The 20,798-nt window shown below is 56.9% G+C and overlaps 6 protein-coding genes across 6 annotated transcripts; 1 reads left to right on the forward strand and 5 right to left on the reverse strand.

Annotated features, from left to right (window-relative positions):
• Positions 1-330: 330 nt before the first annotated feature.
• On the reverse strand, positions 331-1,206 carry LTHEOB_9019 (60s ribosomal protein l15; the record flags this gene model as incomplete). Its single annotated transcript, XM_035518561.1, has 4 exons — positions 331-471; positions 528-754; positions 856-1,012; positions 1,120-1,206. 4 exons carry the CDS (start codon positions 1,204-1,206, stop codon positions 331-333), a joined length of 612 nt encoding a protein of 203 aa, XP_035369918.1.
• Positions 1,207-2,222: 1,016 nt separating this feature from the next.
• LTHEOB_9020 (U-box domain containing protein) lies at positions 2,223-3,379 on the reverse strand (the record flags this gene model as incomplete). The annotated part of the gene is made up of 3 exons (XM_035518563.1): positions 2,223-2,407; positions 2,471-2,908; positions 3,142-3,379. 3 exons carry the CDS (start codon positions 3,377-3,379, stop codon positions 2,223-2,225), a joined length of 861 nt encoding a protein of 286 aa, XP_035369919.1.
• Positions 3,380-7,350: 3,971 nt separating this feature from the next.
• Positions 7,351-9,863, forward strand: LTHEOB_9021 (Serine threonine protein kinase; the record flags this gene model as incomplete). Its single annotated transcript, XM_035518564.1, has 3 exons — positions 7,351-9,603; positions 9,662-9,785; positions 9,847-9,863. 3 exons carry the CDS (start codon positions 7,351-7,353, stop codon positions 9,861-9,863), a joined length of 2,394 nt encoding a protein of 797 aa, XP_035369920.1.
• A 2,406-nt stretch (positions 9,864-12,269) lies between these two features.
• Positions 12,270-13,079, reverse strand: LTHEOB_9022 (uncharacterized protein; the record flags this gene model as incomplete). The annotated part of the gene is made up of 2 exons (XM_035518565.1): positions 12,270-12,313; positions 12,407-13,079. 2 exons carry the CDS (start codon positions 13,077-13,079, stop codon positions 12,270-12,272), a joined length of 717 nt encoding a protein of 238 aa, XP_035369921.1.
• A 490-nt stretch (positions 13,080-13,569) lies between these two features.
• LTHEOB_9023 (uncharacterized protein) lies at positions 13,570-15,993 on the reverse strand (the record flags this gene model as incomplete). Its single annotated transcript, XM_035518566.1, has 2 exons — positions 13,570-15,696; positions 15,853-15,993. The coding sequence occupies 2 exons, from the start codon at positions 15,991-15,993 to the stop codon at positions 13,570-13,572; spliced, it is 2,268 nt and encodes a 755-aa protein (XP_035369922.1).
• A 1,549-nt stretch (positions 15,994-17,542) lies between these two features.
• LTHEOB_9024 (Heat shock protein DNAJ) lies at positions 17,543-20,188 on the reverse strand (the record flags this gene model as incomplete). Its single annotated transcript, XM_035518567.1, has 2 exons — positions 17,543-18,767; positions 18,873-20,188. 2 exons carry the CDS (start codon positions 20,186-20,188, stop codon positions 17,543-17,545), a joined length of 2,541 nt encoding a protein of 846 aa, XP_035369923.1.
• Between the last annotated feature and the right edge of the window lie 610 nt (positions 20,189-20,798).

Genomic DNA, 20,798 nt, shown 5'->3' on the forward strand with positions numbered 1-20,798 from the left:
AGCTGTTCTCTAATGACCGCTAATTGTTGCACCTCAAAGACTCATGAAGACACCGTCAAGGCCAAACAACCTGGATGGACCATGAGTACGGGCGGGTTATTCAAAGTTTCAAGTGGTATCAAGTCATTAATTTTTCTCGCCGTCAAAGCGATCCCGTGATGGAAACGTCCATTCATTTCTACCTGATGGACAACCACCGAGCTGACGACGAGCGCAAGCAGCGGTAACCAGCCGGTCCATACCCGAGAAATCTGCCGATGATAGTGAAGACGCTTTTTTGAAATAGCCCAGCAACCATCCCCATGAACTCCTGCCTCAGCGACGCGACATTTACCTGTAGCGCCAGAGGGACAGGGTGTTGTGACGCTTCCAGGTCTTGCGGCGACCAGCGGTGGTCTTGTTGTACTTGTGGCCCTTGTTGATACCACGGCTCTTCTTGCCGGTGGCGGTAAGACCACGAGCCTCGCGGTGCTGAAATGACGATTAGTATCACAATCACTCCTCCCTGATTCATTTGTCGAGCATACCTTGTGGACGGGCTTGACGATCCAGTTGATGCGGGGATCGCGGCGGATCGCCTTGTGCTGGGGGTCGACAAGGATGACCTCGTAGTACTTGTAGGTCGAGTCCTGGTTGATCCAGTAGGAGTTGAGGACGCGCAGGTTGGCGCAGCGGCGGCCAACACGCTCCTCAGCAGTGGAGCGGAGGGAGCGCTGGTACTTCAGCTGGTTGACACCCTGGTTGGTGGGCTTGCCTATAAATCCAAACTCATCAGCAACGCTGCCCAAATAACCAATTGCTCCCAATTTCGTCGTTCTTGAATGTTCCCTCCCCTCACTTCGGTTGTGAACGTACCGTAGGTGGCACCCTTGGGGACGGGCCTCTTGCGGCCACCGCGGCGGACGCGGACGCGGTAGATGACATAGCCCTGCTTGGCCTTGTATCCGAGGCGGCGAGCCTTGTCGGGGCGGGAGGGGCGCGAGGCGCGGTGGATGACGTTCAGCTGGCGGAGCTAGATTGATGCACTCTCAGCAAAGTTCAACGAGTGACACCAGGATTTTCGCTCGTCCTCGCTCTCGACAGGCGAGAGCCAGGCATGGCGAAGGAAGCTTCTCATACCTCCCAGCAGCGAACGCGGAGCAGGAAGCGCAGCACATCGGACTGCTTCTTCTTCTGAAGTTCCTCAACGTACTTAAGCGCACCCATCTGTTTGTGAAGTCGTTAGCCTGAATGTCCGAAAATTTCGTCCGACCGATGCAATCTTGACGAAGCCGTAGATAATTCGCATTCACTCGGTCGCATCTTGTCGTTGGGCGTCGCTACGCACCTTGGCTGTTTCCCGGCGTTGGTCGTCGGTGTGTCGTCTTCGGGGTCGTCAAGTCGCTTTGCGAGGAAAATCGAAGTTGTGGGTTGCGCGGACGGCGCTTCGCTTATGCCGCTGACTAACGGCGTCGGGTGGCCCGAGCGCTGCCGCTGTGCGATTGGAATCTGAGGAGGTGAACGAGTGATGTACGGAGCTACCCGAAAGAAAGCACTAAATACCCCCCTTGACCATCGCGCCTGCCTTCTACCATCTCAGGTGGGTGCCGGCCGCGCCTTCTATTCGCTGTCGTGTGGGGGACGAACTGCCGCCACTGAAATCTGGGCACGAGCGTTCGCTGCTCAGAAACACAAAGCCCTACTCTATGGAAATCAGATCGATTCTGTTGAAGAGGCGATTCTTACGCAATACATTTTCGGATACCTGATTCGCAACAGATATAATCAATGAAGCCATGGCCGGCAAGAGGTGTGTAGCACAGAAAAATATCTGAAGATGTCTGACCCAGTACTTGGGCCTTTTAATTGTACCTCCAGACCCTGGCCTTTCTTCTGAAAGGCTATCATCATAGTTTTGCTTTTTCATAATACGCAGTTCGCACGTTTTCCACCGCCGAGTTTAGTAGGAAAAAATTATGTCTTCAGGTGCTTTGGCCAGCCTGGATGTGACCAACGACTACGCCCCCGCCAACCTATAATTACAAAACCGAATAAGAAGTAGAACTAGCCGTATGTCTCATCAGTGGGAAATACAAGGGTATCCGCCGGGAGGAGACCGTCCATCAAAAGCTCCGTGAAAGGATCACAAAAACCATCTTCCGGGAAAACGCCAATAAAATGCACCTGCTTCACAAAGTAGGCAAATAATACAAGGATCTTGGGCTGCGATTCACCTCAACCCGTCACCAGTCGTAAACCCAACCGGAATTCTTCTCGAAGAACTCGTTGCACGCCTCCCGTAATGCGATGTTGGGTCGCAAGTCTTCGATCTTCAACGGTTCGCGAGTCAGAGGGTCAGTCGGGCTCCGCTTCAAATGCTCGATGAGAGTCGCTCTCTCATAGGAATGACCGTTCTTCGTAATAACAGCTGTTCTTTCATTAGCACATTGGACAATGATCGCACGCAATGGCCCACTCAGCTGATACTCACGGTCATGCATGATCTCGAACGAGATGTTGTCAATGAGGTGGTCCGGCACTTCCCGCTTGGCCATGTTGTTCGGGTCTGCAATGGCAAAGATGGACCTCAGATCCTCAATCTTTTGCTGCGTAGCCTTGGCTAGGGCAGTGCGCTCCTCAACCGCCTCCACCGCGCCCATTTCACCCCTGCTCGCCTTATCATTGATTATGACCTGCTCCTGGTTTGCCGATGCTTCAATCTTATCCTCTAGCTCCGCCAACAGTGGGTTTTTTCTTCTCAATCTTTCCCGCTCCCTGCCCTCCCATTTACTCTTCTTGCACTGCAACACCAGCGCTGAGATGGTTTGCGCATCGCGCGTCGGCGTCGACGACTTTATGCAGAGATCGTATGCGACCAAGGCGGAGGAGAGCGCTTCGTTCGGGTGGTTCAAGGCAAGCTGTGACTTTGCTACAAAGGAAGCATTGCGACGTTAGCCAAAACGTCTCCGTCTGACCATGCTTCGCGGATCTGAAGTAATGCACAGCAGCCGCAGCTGCAAAGGCAACACATGTTCTGGCATAACCGCTGCAGGGCGGCTCAATTCTGAAACCGCATAGCCAAAGCGCGCGTAGATCCAGTCATGATTATTTGCGCAGCGCCGCAAGGCTCCCCGCACTCTTCAATCACATGCGCCTACGTACCCAGGAAAGTATACGCCTTCATATTATTCCTCATGAGCTCTATGCTCTTCAGGCAGTCGTCGATAGCATCCTCAAAGTGGCCGAGCTTCATGCGAGCATTTGCACGGTTGGTGAAAATGAGCGGGTTGGCTGGGTTGCGTTGAATGGCCTGAGTGTACAGGGACTCTGCGCTAACGTAGTCGCCGTTCTTGAAGTGCTGGTTGCCGCGGTCCTTCAGCTGCTCGGCGACGTGAGCCATGGTGCTGGCTGCTGCTGCGGTGGTCGTCAGACCGGCCGCTGTGGCTGAGGGGACTGAGTGGGCACGAGTGGTTGACACGTCGGAGGCGGAAAGCGAGCGAGGGGAGGGGCGGCGGCGCGCGGAGGGGTGTTCGGAGGAGAGTGATCCGCTGCCGCCGCCGCCGCCGGGGAACCTCAGCCGTTTGTATGCTCTCCGAAGCCCGCGGATGGAAGATTCTGGCATTATTGTTGTAAATCGCAGTTGCATTTGTCACACGTCTCGCACTAAAAGGTGACCCTCCATGACGGACGTGCAGCAAAGGTGTCAACTTTGGTGGGAGCTGCGACCCTGAATTTAGGGCCCTTTGAGCAGGCTTCCCCAGAAGCAGGCGCTCTCGAGGGTCTTCCCGCCAGCACTGCGCGCCGGAGACTCGGCACCTCCTTCACGTCATCCGCACCCCCCTTCGTGCCACCGGCTATGACACCGAAATGACTTGATCGACTTGATGTGCGCGGGCCGCAATAAGATGCAAGGTTAATTATGATTTTCGCTATTTTTGTCCCGTCCTTTTTCCACCAGCTCAACCACTAGTCTCTGTTTTGTCTGGGATAACCAATAACACCAAATGAGACAACGACCACTGCCAAGGCCCCAAGCACCAAAGCACCAAAGCCGCCCAAGTCGCGGCAACATTCATCCAACCTCAGAAGTGATGCCGTCCTAGTGCTGGAAAAGCTCCCGCTCGATCCTACCGAGGCTAGGGGGTGTTCTGTCAAGCCTTCCGTCGTTCGTCTGCTCTACATATCTCCTCCTCTCCTGTATCTCCGCCATTACTTGCATCCGCTCCGCCCGACCCGAGTTCTCTTGCTCATCCTGCCACGCCGGAAGAAGCCGTGCTGAAATCGACCTGTACCTGCGCAGTCGCTGCTGCCCGCCCACCGTGTTGCGACGCGACTCCATCGGATCCTCACCGCCCCCACGGCCACGGGACCAATGATGCGTTCCCTGTTGAGTGTTCCGCGCAACCTGGGCCGGGGCGTGGCCGTGACCGGAAGTTCCTCGCCGAGAAGGACGCGAAGCTGGAAGCGAGGGCATGGATGTTGCTCCCTGATCGGTGCCGGCTCCGCGGCGTCGACCAGTAGTCACGCTGCCAGGGTACCGGTCGATGAATGTTCCAGGCTGGAGACTCGGCGGTGAGTATTCGAAAGACGGTAGTAGGTCAAACGATGTGGAAAATGGAGCGTTTGGTGCTTCCGCAAAGGTAGGGGCATTCCGGTATCGAGCGGCGCGCCTCTGGTGCGGAGAAGGTCGCTCCGGCGACTCGAATGTGGGCATCCGCAATTCTCCTAGCGCTGGTGACTGCGATCGCGATGGTGCCGCCGCAGCCGACCCAAACCGGGCCGATGGTGCATGAGGCATCTGCGATCTGGTTTCCTGCTCGAGACGCTCAAGAGGCGATGAGTTCTGGCGGATCAGCTCCAACATTGCTGCACTGCTTGTGGGAGAATTATCCGCGGAAACAGCGCCGCTTGCATGCCGGCTGCTCGTGGAAGGGGCACTTGTAGGACTGAGGAGCGGACGCAGTAAGTCGGGGGTGGATGCCGTCCTGAGATGAGAGAACGTCTGCGAGATATTGCGGCTGCTGTGCTCAGATGCTTGACTGACGCTTGTTGAACGCGACACACATCTCACAGGAGACAGCGTCGTCAGAGTAGGCAGAGAATGGTACTTCTTGTCCGAGTCTGAAGAACTGTGCGTAGATGTGGGCGAAGGAAGGCGAATAGAAGGGACAGCGTCATGCATGGCCGGTATGTCCTTCTCCAGAGTCTCCTTCATTTGCGTCATGTCGAAGATACCATCCATGACAGAGTCTCTGGGGTGGCTCTTGACTTCCTTGGCGTTGTACCATACCGGCAGACCTCGGTGCGTTCCAGTGGAGGTAGCTATATAGCCCTGGAAGGGGGACCCACGAATTGGGCGATCAGAGCGATCATGGTCGCCTCGGGTGTCAAGATGCAACAGTGGATCTGAAGAGCGAGATTGGTGCGAGGACACGCTCGGCTGGGTCGCCTTTCCCGCAGCGAAACGAGCGCTCGGATCCTGGACTCGTTGCTCAGGGACCACGTCCGTCAGGAAAGGGTTGAGGGTTGCATTTCGCGCTTTCTCAGGGGACGCTAGCCTGCGGCCAGAGGGATCAGAAGGACCATCGAGTTGAAGCAGTCGCTGGCTGGAGTTAGTTGGGGTATGGTGGTGTTTTTTGGGTGAGAGCGAAGTTCGCTTGAGGACCCGCTGATCGACGTATCCAAGAGGAACAGGCTTCCCTGCAAGCTCGGGCTCCGAGGTATACGAAATGTCATCTGCCGCACTCGTGCTGGCTAGAAGCGGGGCTTTGTCATGCAGTGCCGGAGACTGCTTTTCGGTGCCGACGGCTGACTCGAGAGAAGCGCTGAACTGAGCGGCATGGCTGGCGTCTGTATATACAATTGACTCGTCACGCGAACGCTCGGGTCCTCGACGGAGTCGTGGGCCTGTGCCTGTGGGGCCTGGAAGCTGGCATATGGTGTTGGCTGCAGCCCGCCGCGATGCCAGGCGCTTCGAGGCCTCGTCGACGTCCTGAGAGGTCAGGCGGATTTCAGTTGCTCGATAGCGGAGCATCTCAACCAAGGCGGGTCCAAGCTGCGCGGAGGGTTGCAGAGACAGAGTTTGAGACACGGATGGAATGAGCTCATTGGAAATACGACCAGCAACTCATGGATGGAAGGCATGTTGCACAGAGAGGAAAGTAGGAGCAAACGAAGGTTGGGCTTCATGGTCGCAGGTCAAGAACAATGGCGGAATGGAGGTAAGAACCGTGGTACCACGAGGCTGCTGCGTTATTCCACGGCGGCAGCTAAGCAGAGATAGCGGCTCTGGCTTCCCGCAAACGAACCCTGGGTGTCGCTCCTTCCCGAGAAAACGTCCGTTTTGGCGGAACATGCCGACCGTCACCCTTTGCGTCGCCAATAACGACGGCAGGGGCAGCTTTCTTGGGGAATGGAGTCGAGTGACTTCGGGTGCAAGAGCCCAATCGACGGGCCGTTGGCGCGTCTCGTCCGATCTCGAGATGGAGCACACCCGATGGAGCGTGTGGGGGAGGCGGGCGCTATATCAAATACTGGCCTGGGCCCACGCGATTCGCCAGGGCTGCATGGTGTTGTGCGTGCAGAGACGCGTGAACAAGGTGGCATGATGGGCGCAGGACGGCACAGCAGGCCGAGGAATGTGCGTGCCTTGTCCTGCGCACGCGAGAATCGCCAGCGTGAGCAGCCTATGGGAACCCGGCGCGGCGGTATCTGGGACTGCAGAGCCGTGGTGGAGTGGCGTGTCCGAACGACAGAGGGCCTTGGCCGGCAGAAAGGGTTTCGAAGGCCGCGCGCACTTCTGAGCGCTGCGACAACAGGACGGCGGGCGTGGACGGTGGGCCGCAGGCCGTTAGTCGCCTGGCTCGCCAATGGTGGCGGGCAGGTAACGGCGCACAGCAGGCCGAGCGTGGAAAAGGGCGAAGCCGCGGGCGGATGAGCAGCAGCGGGAGCCCTTGGGCAGGCGGAGCGGAGCGGTTAGTCGGGGCCCAACAGGCGCACGCACGCGCATACGTAGGCTGGCAGTCAGGGGGCTGAGGCCTCCCAAACGACGAGCGGACCTCGCACGTAAGATCGCTCTGGGCACGCCAAGCTTGGCTGCGACAACCTACACCCAGAGCCAGGCACACCGGCTCCAGTCCACATCTCTCTCCGCTGGTCGCGCCCAGCTCCAACGGCCCGCCTGCTCCCCCCGAGCAGCACCCGCGCCTGGATGTCGCCGCCATACGAGACGTAGCCACCACCGAGCCCACACACCCACCCTGTCCCGCGTCCGCGACCAGCGCCGTCACCTCCCAGCCCCGGCTGCCCGCAGTCCTCATTGTCCCCATTCCCGCTCTCCAGCCCCCTCGCGGCGACACCCAACGGCCCACCATGAGCGGCGACATCAGTCTGTCCCAGTCGCTGGGCGGCCTGCGCATCGCCAACCCGGACGATGACGGTACCCCTTCTCCGCCGCCCGCCCCGGTCCAAGGCGAAGCCTCTCCCGCGCCAGCAGACCCGCTGCCCTCCTCCTCCGCCTCGTCCGCCCACACCGTCACTGCTCCCGACGAGCCCCACGAGCCCTCGCACCTCCTCCAGCCCGTGCCGACCGAGTCTTCGACCTCCACCCTAGACTTCAACCCGAGCGCCTTCTCGACCAGTCAGACATCGCTCACCCTCCCCAAGAGCGCCACACCTCCCGTCCCCGACGACCACTCGCAATCCTCCGCCCGCCTGAACCACCGTCTGTCCATGCAAAACATGCCAATCGCTCAACAGCCACAACCACAACCAACCCAGTACTCCACCTCCGGCCCGCCGAACCTCTCCCAGCCGTCCCGCAACTATCCCCCGCCCGCCGCGTCGTCGCGGCCCGCTTCGACCCTCTACAGCCATCCCAATGCCTCCGCAAGCTCTGGTGTGTCCATGCAGGGCTCGTACCGCTACAACGACGTGGGTCTGATACAACCCTCTGTTCCGGGCATCAGCAGGAGTAGCTCAAGAGCGGCCGCAGCCGCAATGCAGGCAGCAGGACTTCCCACACGAGAACCCAGCAGGTCCTATCGGCAACCACATCAGCCAATGGGCGGCAACGGACCTCTTCCTCCACGCCGCGCCTCAAGAAGAAGCCCCATGGGCCCTGGCACTGCATACGGACTTGAAGCATCCATACCGCAGAGCAGTGAAGAGTGGAAGGAAAAGGGTGCAGCAGTCGGGGTACGGCAAGAAATGGACGCCAACGGGAAGCCAATCTCACGGGTGGTCAAGAAGGGCGTGAAAGACTTCAACTTCGGGAGAACATTGGGAGAAGGTTCATACAGCACGGTGTTGGCCGCGACAGATCGACAGACACTTCGAGAATACGCCATCAAGGTTCTGGACAAGCGGCATATCATCAAGGAGAAGAAGGTCAAATATGTCAATATCGAAAAGGACACGCTAAACCGGCTGACGGAGCATCCCGGCATCGTCCGGCTCTACTACACATTTCAAGATGAGCGGTCTTTGTACTTTGTGTTGGATCTGGCCACTGGAGGCGAGCTTTTGGGATTCTTGAAGAAGATGGGCACGTTCGACGAGGAGTGCGCAAGGTACTACGGCGCACAAATTCTGGACGCGATCGACTACATGCATTCACGCGGCATCATCCACAGAGACCTCAAGCCTGAGAACGTTCTCCTGGATGACCAGATGCACGTTAAGATCACCGACTTCGGTACCGCCAAGATTCTGAATGCAAAGACACAGACCGCCGAAGGGCCCCTTGGAGATCCTCTCGAAGGGGTGGAAAGTGATCGGGCAGAGTCCTTCGTCGGTACGGCAGAATACGTCAGCCCTGAACTTCTGACGGACAAAAACGCCTGCAAAGCCAGTGATCTGTGGGCATTCGGCTGCATAGTATACCAACTCCTGTCAGGACGGCCGCCGTTCAAGGCTGGGAACGAGTACCAAACGTTCCAGAAGATCGTTAACCTCGAATACTCGTTTCCGGACTACTTTCCAGAGGCAGCCCGGGACCTCGTCGAGAGGTTACTTGTCCTGGACCCGGCCAAGCGACTTCCCATCGAGCATATCAAGACGCACCAATTCTTTGACGGCATTCAGTGGGGGCGCGGGCTGTGGAAACAGAAGGCGCCCAGGCTAAAGCCGTACCAACCTCCGCCTCCTGGACCTATCAAGCTCAACGGACACGCAAGCTCACTCCCTCCGCACATGGCGGTGCTTGGTGCCCCTCGCCCAATCCCCTCGTCAAGCAACAACCCACCCCCACCCAGACCCTCTGCCCGTGTCATCACAGAACTTCCACCCCCAAGCCAGCTTGACATCGACTGGTCTCCTGTACTAACCCGGAATAACGAGCGAATATTGAAGCTTGGAAATCTCATGGTCACGTCCGCGCCAGCACCCCACAGCCCGCATGGAGAATCTTCAGAGGCGCCGAAGAAATTTTCGCGATTCTTTGGCGGCAATACGACCAAGAAGCGCCAACGGCTCGTCATGATCACGTCGGCTGCTAGACTTATTCTCGCCACTGCTGGTGGCGAAGAGAAGAAGGCGAAGATGGATCTGTCCCTCTTGGGTGAAGGAACCGCCTGGAGGAGCTACAAGGATTCCAAGGGCATCACTGCCTGGTGTATCGACACGGTAAGCGTATCGAGCGTTCCTTTTTTCCAGTAGCTGTCGAGGACTGACCCACGTGCAGAAGGACAAGCACCTCATCTTTGAGGATCCCAAGGCGACCCCTAGTGACCCCGAAGGAAGCAAGTACACGGCGCAGGAATGGCTCGATGCTTTGGAACAAGCGAAAGACTTTGCGAATTCTCAGAGTATGGCAAGTTCCTATTCTGGCGACTCGGCATTCAACGAACTGAGCTCAACAATTTCAAGCCCATCAAGCACTCTAGGTGGCGATTCTGCGCTTGATGGAGTAAATATTCCGACGTCTAGACATCTCCGTAAGGGCGATCATGATGACAGCGGCTCGATCAAAGGCAGAAAGAGATTTAGCAAGCGACACTCGAAGAACGGCTTAGCTGCCGTCTTTTGAATGAAGCGAAGCGTAGCCCACCGGGAGCAAGCAGAAATATTCGTTGATCCGTTGCCCATCAGACTTGCATCCTTCGCTCTCTAGGCCAGGGACCTCGACTGTTGCCTCTTGGAACCATAACTAATCAGCACTCCTCTGTGACACGACCGTCATCTCACTCACACACACACCCATTCTTCTACTCCAAGCATTGCAACAGTCGGGGTCGGCTTGCACATTGGCTTTCCCAATTTTGTTGTTCTCATGACATACCACCAACGCAGCGATGTTTTGACTCCCACACATCACCGTATCACACCATTGGTTATTATTCCCTATGTCAATCCATTTCCACTTCTTGTTCCCCAAATCGCATCAATCATCCACTAAGCAGCGCACGGCGTTTGAGGCGTTGGAAATAAGTCACCTGCTCTTCACCTCTCTTTTGTGGTCATTGTGGGCGCTCATCCCCCCTTTTTTTCTTTCTGCTTACTGCAAAGATTTGCTTTTTCTTTTTCAGGGGAATGTTTCTTTGTTAACTGTTTTCCTTGAAGTTCGTTCTTGGGTTGCACGGCAATGGGAAACTGGTCTGTCTCTTTCGTCACTTTCCTTTTCTTTCCTTTCTCTCTCTTATACTTTCCCGGGCTCCTTGAACAAGGAAGAAAGCGTTGATAGCGAATGGTGGTCCCGTTGGTAGTTCGAGCAATTAGTTGCAAAGTACAGGGAAGGCAAAAAAACAGAAGCGAGCAAACAAAGCGTTGTTGCTGTCGTGTCCTTGATATTTTTCCTCGATCCCGGTCTTCTCTTGCTTCTTTCCTTAGCTTGTTTGCGCTGTTTTGTGAAAGATGATTTTTTAAAAAGCGAAGCTGAGGTGAGATTTACCTTAACTTTTTTGTTTCCCTTGATCCGTTTCTGTGGCGGAAAGAATATAGCATGAAACGGGTCGTGAGATTTCTATTAAATTTCCTCTAGTTTTTTTCATCTCTTTCCTTTCTGTCTCCTTTTCTCTATGGCTTTTTGTTTGGCGGGAAAAGGCATTAACTGTAGATGATTCTTGTTTCTCTTTGTTCTCTTGGGGATATCTCCTAACTCCTTTTTTTCTTCTCCTTCTCCTTTATAAGTACTCCGCCCGGATTATAAAACTCCATTAGCTCTCATCCTTGCTTGCCTCCTTTTCCTCGAAACCAGAGAACACGGTGGACGAACGACAACGTACGCGTCCACCTGGATCACCCACTCGCATCGCTTTCCGATTCGGTGCACAATCCTATCCATGCCGGATAGGCTGTGCTGAAGAAGACCGTATGCGGGCGTCGATAGGTTGGTCAGATCTGACTGCTTACGACGGTCCGAACACGTCATGGACCGGCTCCGAAACGTCAGTATCTTATTTTTAGTGTGAAGGGTGTGGCAGCAGCCGTCATCCACAACTCAACAACGGGATCCAAAATTGGATGTGTGAATGCCGTTTATGCAGTGTTGGTCTTGTCGCGTGTGTTTCCATGGGCCTTTCCGCCTGGTGCATACCCTTTTTCGTTAGCGGACCCGGGAACCAAGGTCTGCGACAAGCCACACTTCTTGTTAGTGTTGTGCTTTCCTTTTTTTGCCGCCAAGATCTGACGTGATACGTACTCGGGTCATCTTATAAAGTTTTGGAGAACCTAAACAATCAAACTACGGTTAATCTAACAGCCGCGAGTAGCTGAAGCCAAAATCCGCAAGCATGAGTTCGTGGTATCAACGGGACATAGCGAAACAGACGCGTCTGGACTGATGGATTCAGTTGCGGATAGACTATCTTCGCAATGAGTGCTCGATCTCACAACGCCAAGGGAAACTGGTTACCGTCTAGATACGAGCTTCAATAGCAATTGATCCTTTGAAATGTCTGGAGAAATGCTCCAACAATAGGCAACGTTGGGATTTAACCCAGCTGTTACATGAATCCTGAGCTATAAGAATGTCTCAAGCAGCAGTCAAAATATCACTGAGGAATGAGTAGCTCAGCAAGTAAACAGGTGTGATTGTTTGGATTGACGGGTATAGTAAGAGCAAAGCCGAAAAGAGTGGCCATCGTGATGATGCCGAAAAAGAAAAGTAAACCCGTGAGAGGAGAGCCGTCGTCGCCATCGCTGTCGCTGGGGCCTAAAACAGCAAGCAAGCCGAGATAGGAAGCCGGAGGGACCGAAAACGCCGACACTGGCCAGAAAGAGGGGGGAGAGGCATGCCGCTGTCGTTGTTGCTGCTGCTACTTCTGCTGCTGGTGCTGGTGCTGCTGGGAGGTCTACTCCAGCTCCTCCATCTCCCGCTCAAACGCGGCCAATTCATCTGTAGGCTAGTGTAGGAGGCGCATTATCCACATTCTCACAAAACAATTTTACTGGGAAAAGGGAAGGAAAATCCAGTTTGCACAGAACTTACCGTCCAGAGCCTCATTCTTCTTCTTTTCCCAGTTGGCCTGCTGCTGAACAAGCAGCCGCACCTCATAGTGCCGGGCGTAGTAGTCGTGCGACATCTCCGGGCCGGCACCGGAGGCCATCCTCGCCCACACGTCCGCCACGTCGTGGCCGTCGACGCGGGAGCGGCTCTTCAGCCAGCGCAGCGTCACGGCTACGCCCTGCTCGTGCAGGCGGCCAGCCAGATACTTCATCTGGACGAGGATAGGCTCGTCCGGCCCGGCCGCGGCGCCCTCCACCCAGGACTTCACCAGGGTCAGCGCAGCGAACGAGTCCGTCAGCACGAAGACGGTGTCGACGGCGTCAGGGCGCCACATCAAGACGTTGTTGAGGCCCGTCTTCAGGCCGCGCAGCTCCGCCTCGCGAATCAGGCTGTGGTGCGTCCGCCCGCTCCTGGCGCCTTCGACGACGACGCTGCCCTCGTCGTGGGCCCAGTGCTCGGGCATGGGCGCAACCAAATCTTTCCAAACCGCGGCCCACCCGAGCTTGCGCGCTTCGCCGGGCTTGCCTTCGTTGTATGACCCGTCTGCGTAGACGGTCATGACAGAGGCCGGCTGCGCGGCCTGTGCGAACTCGATGGATGCGTCATTGTCCATCTTGTTTCCTTCAAGCCGGTCGATATGCACCTTGAGGGGCATGTCTGCTGCTTGGTAGGTAGGCACTGGAGAGTGATCATTGCTTGCTCATTTTCTGTGAATTGGTATGAACCTACTGTTGGTGAATGTGAGTCTCGTCGATTTTGAGGAAATGGAGGATTTGTGCGCGGTCGACTGGAGGATGATGTGATGGTGGTGGTGGTGGTCGATATGGGAGCAGTGTCGGCGGCGCAAAGAGAAGAGCAAGAAGCTTTGCCTGGACGAAGATATTTAAAAGCAAACCGGCAGCATTCCGGCATTCCAGGCACGAGGCTAATGCAGGTGGTGGTAGAAGAGGAAGTCACGGGCCCGCATGTGGTAGAATAGGAAGGCGCGATGCTTGGCATTGTGTCAAAGTGAAGTGAAGTGAAGCCCAAAAAACATTAACAGTGAAGTGAACACCATCTACCAAAAAGGAAATAACGCCAATCATGCATCCGAGCCTGTTAGTCATGAAAAAGAAGCCAAGATCTAACGTCTAGCAGCCGCTGCTCTACGCCAGTCTTTCGGTCATCTCCTCGTCAATTTGCCTCAGCACGTCGTCCATACTCTCCACTTGGTCTTTCTCGGCGCCCTTGATCTCGTCCCACACCTCTCCGACGAAATCCAGCAGGTCGTCATCATTATCTTCTCCTTTGTCCGAGGGCTTGTTGTTTTCCTTCTCCCCCTTCACCAGATCCCCATCAGCGTCCACGACTTCCGGTTCCGGTCCAGGCTGGACGACCTTGCCCTCCCCGGTACCGCTCCCATCGCCACCATCGATAGGCCCTTCGAACGCCCCGCCGCCAATCCTGTCCATCTCCGCCGGGGGAATTATCTCGCCCTCATCCTCCTCATCGTCTCCCACAACCTCTACAGGCACCGCCTCGCCTGCTGGATTGCTAGCCTCGCCCAACCATACGCCCTTGCTATCGCCGAAGACCTCCTCCTCGAACCCGACGCACACATCCCCCCACGCGAGCCACTCGCCCGTCTCGGTCCACACGCCGCCGTGCCCTCCACGCTGATCGCTGCGCCACCACCGCGCGTGCGCCGCCTCCTCAACATCGTCGGCCTCGTCCTCGTACGCTTTGACGGTGCTCTGTCGCATGTACCGCCGCAGGAGCGCGCGAGAATTCGGAAAGAACCACAGGCTGGACCACAGCTGGTCGCGCGGGTCGCGGAATTGCAGCGAGTCTCCCGAGTCGCCCGAGTCGGTCGTCTCGCTGCTGTTGTCGTTGGCCGCCCGCGCGAAGCGTGCACCTCCGCTGGAGATGGAGGCGAATGACGGGAAATGCAGAGTCGCGGGTACGGAGCGCGCCCGCATGTTGTGGGCGAGCGGAAGCTCGCTCCATGGGGTTTTCTTGGCCGGGGGCAGGCTGTCCAGGTCGGGGGTTATGGTCAGGGCCGTGTTCATGTTCGCAGGGATCGCGGCTGCGTTAGCATCCTTCTCCGGGAGAGTGTATGGGGAGGGTTGGTCGAGGAGGGCATCTGGTAGGGAGATGGGGTCCTTCTGGCTCGGGTTGGAGGAGTAGGAAGTGCGCAAGCCAGTCTTCGGGTTAACCGTCGTATAGGAGGAATCGTAGGTGTCACGCGGCTGGGAGTCGGACTTGATGAAGTCAATGTCGCCGTTGAACGAGTGGGGCGGAGACATGGATTGAAAGAGTGTGCTGTTGTAATCGAGGCCCATGGAATATTCGTAGCTCTTTCCTGGAGCGATGGTGATGTTGGTCCTACGGAGTGGCTTCTCGCTCGGATTGAGGCCATACCACCATTCCCGCATGCGGCCCGATACACCTAGGTTGTAGCGGCGGATCAATTCACGTGCCTGCTCTTGCTCGCTGTAGAGCGTCTGAAGTGTGTGTTGGAGGTCCAAGTGTCCGTAAGGCGTAGCGGATTTGTGCATCAACGCCTTGAAAATGGCACGGAGGTCCTTGGCAGGTCCGATGACGGTTCCGGAATTGACAAACTTGGGGTTATACGCGGAGGCTTCTTCCGAGGCATTGGCATAGGGGCTCTGGTCCCAGAAGAACGGCGACTCCGGAACAGCCGAGCAGGCGACGTCTCCCTTCAACACCGGCCAACAATGCTCATCCGCAGCCCACAGCACCGTCTGCCGGAACATTTGTCGCGGCTCCCGGTTCCCACTCAATGGCTGAACAGTTCCGTACTTCCTCCTGAGCCTATCGTTGGCATCCTCTAAAGCGGCCTCATACTGCTGCACCAGTACCGATGCAGGAAGCTGGAACCAGGCGCGGTAGCCATCGACAATGAGCACTAGGTCCTCATCCTTGATGGCGTCGGTGTGCTGCAGGTGGTCATTAACGACTTCGATAATGGAACTCTCCTCGCCGCGGGAGTAGCCAAGAATCGTAGGCGGTGGGTACTCCAACAGCATGGCACTAAGGATGGTTCGGCAGAAATTCGAGTCCGCATCGGTGGCTGGAATTAATAGATGGAAAGTGGGTCCGGTCTTGGTCTTCAACGGGGGTAGTGCCGACGACGTCGATGTTGGCAGGGCATCGTCCTCACTGGTTTCATTAATCGAGCTCGCCTCTTGCACCACGTCGTCCGCGGAGCCGGATTCCGGATGTCTCCATGACCCCGGCTTATCTGAGTAGGTATGTGTTTCATTGCTGTTCTGTGGCTTCAGTTAGCATAAATCAAGCATTGACGCATGACAACCGGGGTAGAAGCTTATGCATCTTGGAGCAAGCAGTAGACGACATCATAGAGAGAAGGCAACAATGTCCAAGACAGGCAGGCTCACGGAAGGTCAACCAGGGAGAAATCGTACCTTGGCAGCGTTATCGAAAAGTAAGTAAATGGATAGTACGGCCAGGAAGAGGCCAAGAATGAGTGTCCTTCCCCTTCGTCCCTTTAGCACCAGCAGCAGGCGCTGGGGAAGCGGGGCTTGCTGTCTCTCGTTGAACAGCATGACGACAGCGGGGGATGAAGCCAAGCGGATGGGATATTAGGTGGCGCTGGCCTAGGCCATGGGTATGGGATGACGGCGGTGGAAAAGACGGATGGAAGGGAGTGCAAAGGGTGACGACAGCGTTGAAAAGAAGAAGGGAGAGAAGGTTGTGAGATTGACGTTGCGGCAGCGATAGGTGTGGAGCCCTTTGTTTCGTCGCGGGCAGGGTGGCCAGGCAGGCGAATTGGGATGCTCACCGGAAGCTATCCCTTACGTGCTGAAAAGGGTAACAGAACAGACGAGCAAAGGAGAGAGAGGGCAGATAGATGAAAGTGCAAAGAATCGAGGGTGTAGAGTCAGGAGAGGCGCGGTTGAGCAAGCTGACGGCGGTTGCTCCAACTACAGCGTCTCGCCAGGCCTGGAAGCGGACCGCATTGCGCGTCGAAGACAGGCTCCCCCCGCCCGGTCGCATGCCATCCCTGCTGCACATCGCCCATCAAGCCACTGAGAGCTGCGCGAACGCGCCACCGCGCCGGCTGATCCTGCCTGCTGCCGGCCGCGCTTTCCATTCGCTGCCGTGTGGGGGACGAACTGCCGCCACTGAAATCTGGGCACGAGCGTTGGCTGGCACACAACGCGTTTGATGCGCGTCCTTATCGTTCGTGGTGCCCAGCGTCATCATGTGCCGCCTGGCCGGACACCACCCTCCTCAATGGCCTCTTCGCTGGGCGCGCATCGACGTCGGTGCTGATTGTCAGGAGATGAGGCCTACGTTGGCCCTGACGACTCGCTTGCGTGTGGCTGGTGGGCCTTGCGCAATGCCGGAATCGATAAAAACCCCACAAGAAATTAGCCTCGCGCCGTTTACAGGGCCGCAGAACATGGGGTAAATATTTTCTCACGACGTGGAAGCTGTCGTCCGGACGAGCATGCATCATCGTTAATGCCACTTACGTCCAGATCATTGCCCGAACCGCCCATTGCATGAGCAAAAAACAAGTTCACGCTAGCCTTCGGCTGCGATACCCTTCTTTATCGTTTCTATTTCCGTCTACCCGCTCGCTTCTGCTACCTTATTGCTTGCTTATTGTACCTACAGACCGGGGGGAGGGCCACAACCTGTCGCCCGCTGCGCAGCCTTATCCAGGCCGGCTGCTGCTCCGAGATAAACTATTGCTTCTCGAGGCCAGATACCGAAAACAGCGCCAAGTCGCCCCTGCATTTCCCCTGCCACCTGCTTTTCTTTTTGATGCTGGGCGGCTGCCAAATCGTCGATCCTGCTGTTGACCGGCCTACCCAAAAAAAGACGCAAAAGCAACAACACGAAGAAAAGAGTAGAAAGGGGGTATTCAAGGTTGAAGAAACCAGAACAACCACCGTCGGAGACTCCTGCCTCAAAATCGCGCCCGGTCCACAAAAGAAGAAAGGCCGTCGTCGTCCGAGATTTTTTCCTTTTCGTGACAATCAAGTCGTGGATAGTCGTTGCATCGTAGGCTCAAATGAGCTGCCGTCCAATATTACTGCAGCCCTCTCCGCCAGCTCCCGCAACTTCCGCTGTGCTTTTCTGTTCTCACGCCGCAAGGCCGCCTTTCATCACTCGAGCCCTCATTCCCTCGAACAATTCCATCGCGTCTCTGTGCTTCTCCCATCCGACCATCCAGTGCTCCCGCGCCCTCTCATCTTCCTTGATGCCGCGCATGTAGCTGCCAAAACCTCCCGTCGCCGTCAAATCGCCCGCCGCACCCAGCCAGTTTACCGGCGCACCCATCGCATCTGTCTCATGCTGACGCGCAGCAAAGTGTTGAAGCATGTGCGAGTCCCACTGCTGGAACGCCTTTACGTAAGCCGCCATCTTGGGCAGCTGCTCTCTCCAGACACTCATGGTCAATTGCTTCGGCACCTCTGGAGCCTTGGGCAGCTGCGGAAGCTGAAGCGCAGTGGGCTCCGCAGGCTGAGTCGGGTGCGATGCGGCCGGACGAGAGTCGAACGGAAGGTTCTGCGTAAGATCATTCAAGTTCTTCAGTCCCTCTTGCGAAGTCGCCGTGAATGGCGCAACGTTTGCAAACTCCTTGAAACGAAGCGAGTCGTCGGCTTCCTGTGGTTTAGCTTGAGCCTGCTCTTTCTGCGCAGCGCGAGCCTGAGAGATTGGCGTAGGAACTATCTTGGGGCGCTGAGCCCCGTTAGTCTGAGGTGCAGGTGGTGTGGGGTCAATATCCATCGCACTGCTATCCGTCGCTGCCGTATCATTGGTGCTTTCGGCACCCTCGCTGTTATCGTCAGTATCGGCTACACTAGCTGACTTTGGCTTGACGTTAGCTCCAGCGGGGCGTGTCCTTGACTGTTTCCTGCCTCGCATCGGCGCCGGTCCCTTGACCGGGGATGCCGCTTTGGGTGGTTCCGTGGGCAGCACGAAGCTTGGGTCCTTAAATGTCTTTGCCCACTGATCCGGCGAAAACCTGACCGGACCAGGCTCTCCGCCCGGAGTTTGGGCAGCAGGCGGGGGCGCAGCGGCAGACGACTCAGCCTGCGGTGGCGTTGGCTGAGGCATCTGGGCCGCAGCTGCAGATGCGAAGTTCTGCATACTATTCGTTCTCGAGCTCGGCGGTCTCGTGGGCGATTTCTTCGCACGGCTTCCGTTGGGAGGTACTGGGTGAGCGAAATAGTCCGGCTTGCCTTCAAACTTTCCATGCCAATCTTGAGGGGAAAATTTCGTATTGATGTTTTCCGTGCTGTCGCTCTTGGCTTGTTCGCCGTTCGTCTGAACGAAGGTATCCGTGTCGATAGGGAAGCTGAAGCTGGTGTTTCTGTTAGCATGTTCCGAGCTGCGATACCGACGAGAAGGATGATGGAGAGGAGAATTATCACTCGTGGCAGTGCGCTTTCTGGCATTTCCCACGAACGTTTTAGGAGTCTTATGAGAAGGGCTTCGTGGAGGCAAGCTAGACGGCACTGCCCAGTAGGGCCATTGCATAGGCTTCATCTTGATGTTGGGGATTGCGGGGTTGTTTGTTTTGCGCGTGTTGTGAGGGAAGAAGTGGTCGTACATTGATGACTTGCTCTTCTGGCCCATGCCGCCGTTGGTTTCATTGGCATTGAAACCATTGCTTTGGGGCTGGTAATTGGCGTCCATGCTTCCTGTCCTATGCTGCTGAGATGTCTTTGGAGGAGGCCTCACCGGCTCGTCCTCTTCACTGGAGCTGTACATGGCAAAGGGGCGAGTGGCATTTCCCTTGCGCCTGGGGGGACTGGAGCTGTGGTGACGGGTAGCAGATGCCCCACCTGCACTGGCATGGGCTGATCCGGGTCCTCTTTGGGGAGAGCTTCGTTGACTGGCAGAGCGTCTCACAGGATCAACGAATATCTTCTCTCCGCCGGCTGAACCATATGGAGTTCTCGTCCGCATGCCCTCAGGATAGGCCGCCTCCTGTTGGAACTGGTCTTTGAACTGCTTCAACGGATCCACTGACGGCTGCTGGGGTTGCGCTGTGCCAGGGTCCCGAGGCGGTGGCGGAGGCGGAGGGACGGGTCTGCCATAGTTGGAAGTCGTGAAGTATGACGAGGTGCTTGCGGCCGGAGGCTCGTCCGCACCGGGCGTTGTAGGATCGAAACCGCCTCTCTTAGGCATCCTTGTACTCTGACTCCGGCTTACCCCAGGCTTGTAGGATTCCTGTGTATGTTCCCACGCCGACTTGGCTCTCTGATGCGACGACTCTGCCTGGGAAGTATGCGTACTCGTTTTCGGCTTCATGTTCTGCCACGCGTTAAACACGTTTGCCTTCTGGTGGTCGGCGTCCTTCCTCTGCGTCGGAGGAGGTTTCGGGAAACTCGAGAAGCGGTTGGCACCGCTCGAGGCCGACGCGTTGGTGGCGCCAGGCCGTTGCGGACCAGTGCGGCGGGGCGGCGGAGGGAAGTTGGACTGAGCCTGGTAGGGATTGCCGCGAGGAGCAGGTTGTCTCTGCGTGTAGAGGCCGGGGCCGCCGCCTCTCTTCCTGCGCTCGAGGTCATATCGCGTGCGCTCAGCAGGATCACCGAGAATTTCGTTTGCGGCCTGGATGGCCTGGAACTTGGGCACGCATTCCGCCTCCCTGCCTGGGTTTCGGTCGGGGTGCCACTTGAGGGCGAGCTTGCGGAACTGCTTGCGGATCTCTTCTGCGTCGGCGTCAGGCGCGACCTCGAGGTCGGCGTAGTAGTTGCGCTTCGGATCGGCCTTCACCATGGCGGCGCGAGTACTGGGCGCGTGTGCTTACCCAGCGGTGAGCGTCGTGGAGTCGGGTGGAACGAGGCTGACCAGCGCGCTTGGGCAGCAGGTGTGTGGTTGAGCGAACCGTTGCTAGGAAAAAAGCAGGGCCGGTAGCATGGCGCGACGGACGGTGAACAGCTCCAAGCGACGACGTAGAGCGGCGAGCTTGGAAGGAGCGAAGGGGCAGAGCGCGCGGGCAGTGCAGCTGGGGGATGACGGTGGCAGGTGTTCGTGATCTGCCGGTGCTTGCGCAGGTGCGGGTGGCTTTGAATGGTGCGTTGGGCTGGTGTAAACACGATTGGTTGCTGCGTTGCTGAGGCCAGGCTCCGCGCGGAATAGGGCTAGCCGGCGCGCGGGCACTTGCAGCCTCAAGAACAGCGGTCATGCAGCAAAATGCGGCCTGCGCTGTACGTTTTTGGGCTTTCGCTCTCAGCGTATCATCGCGTCGCGACGGCAGCCATGACGTATCCACTGCTCTCTTCCTCCAGCCGCACCGCCACACCCCGGCATGAAACAACCGTGTCAGCCTTGCAAAAATCCATCGAGCTCGGTAATAGCGTGATTGTCATAACCGTAAACTAGCAAG

The sequence above is a fragment of the Lasiodiplodia theobromae genome (genome assembly GCF_012971845.1).
Source record: "Lasiodiplodia theobromae strain AM2As chromosome Unknown scaffold_29, whole genome shotgun sequence".
NCBI lineage: Eukaryota > Fungi > Ascomycota > Dothideomycetes > Botryosphaeriales > Botryosphaeriaceae > Lasiodiplodia > Lasiodiplodia theobromae.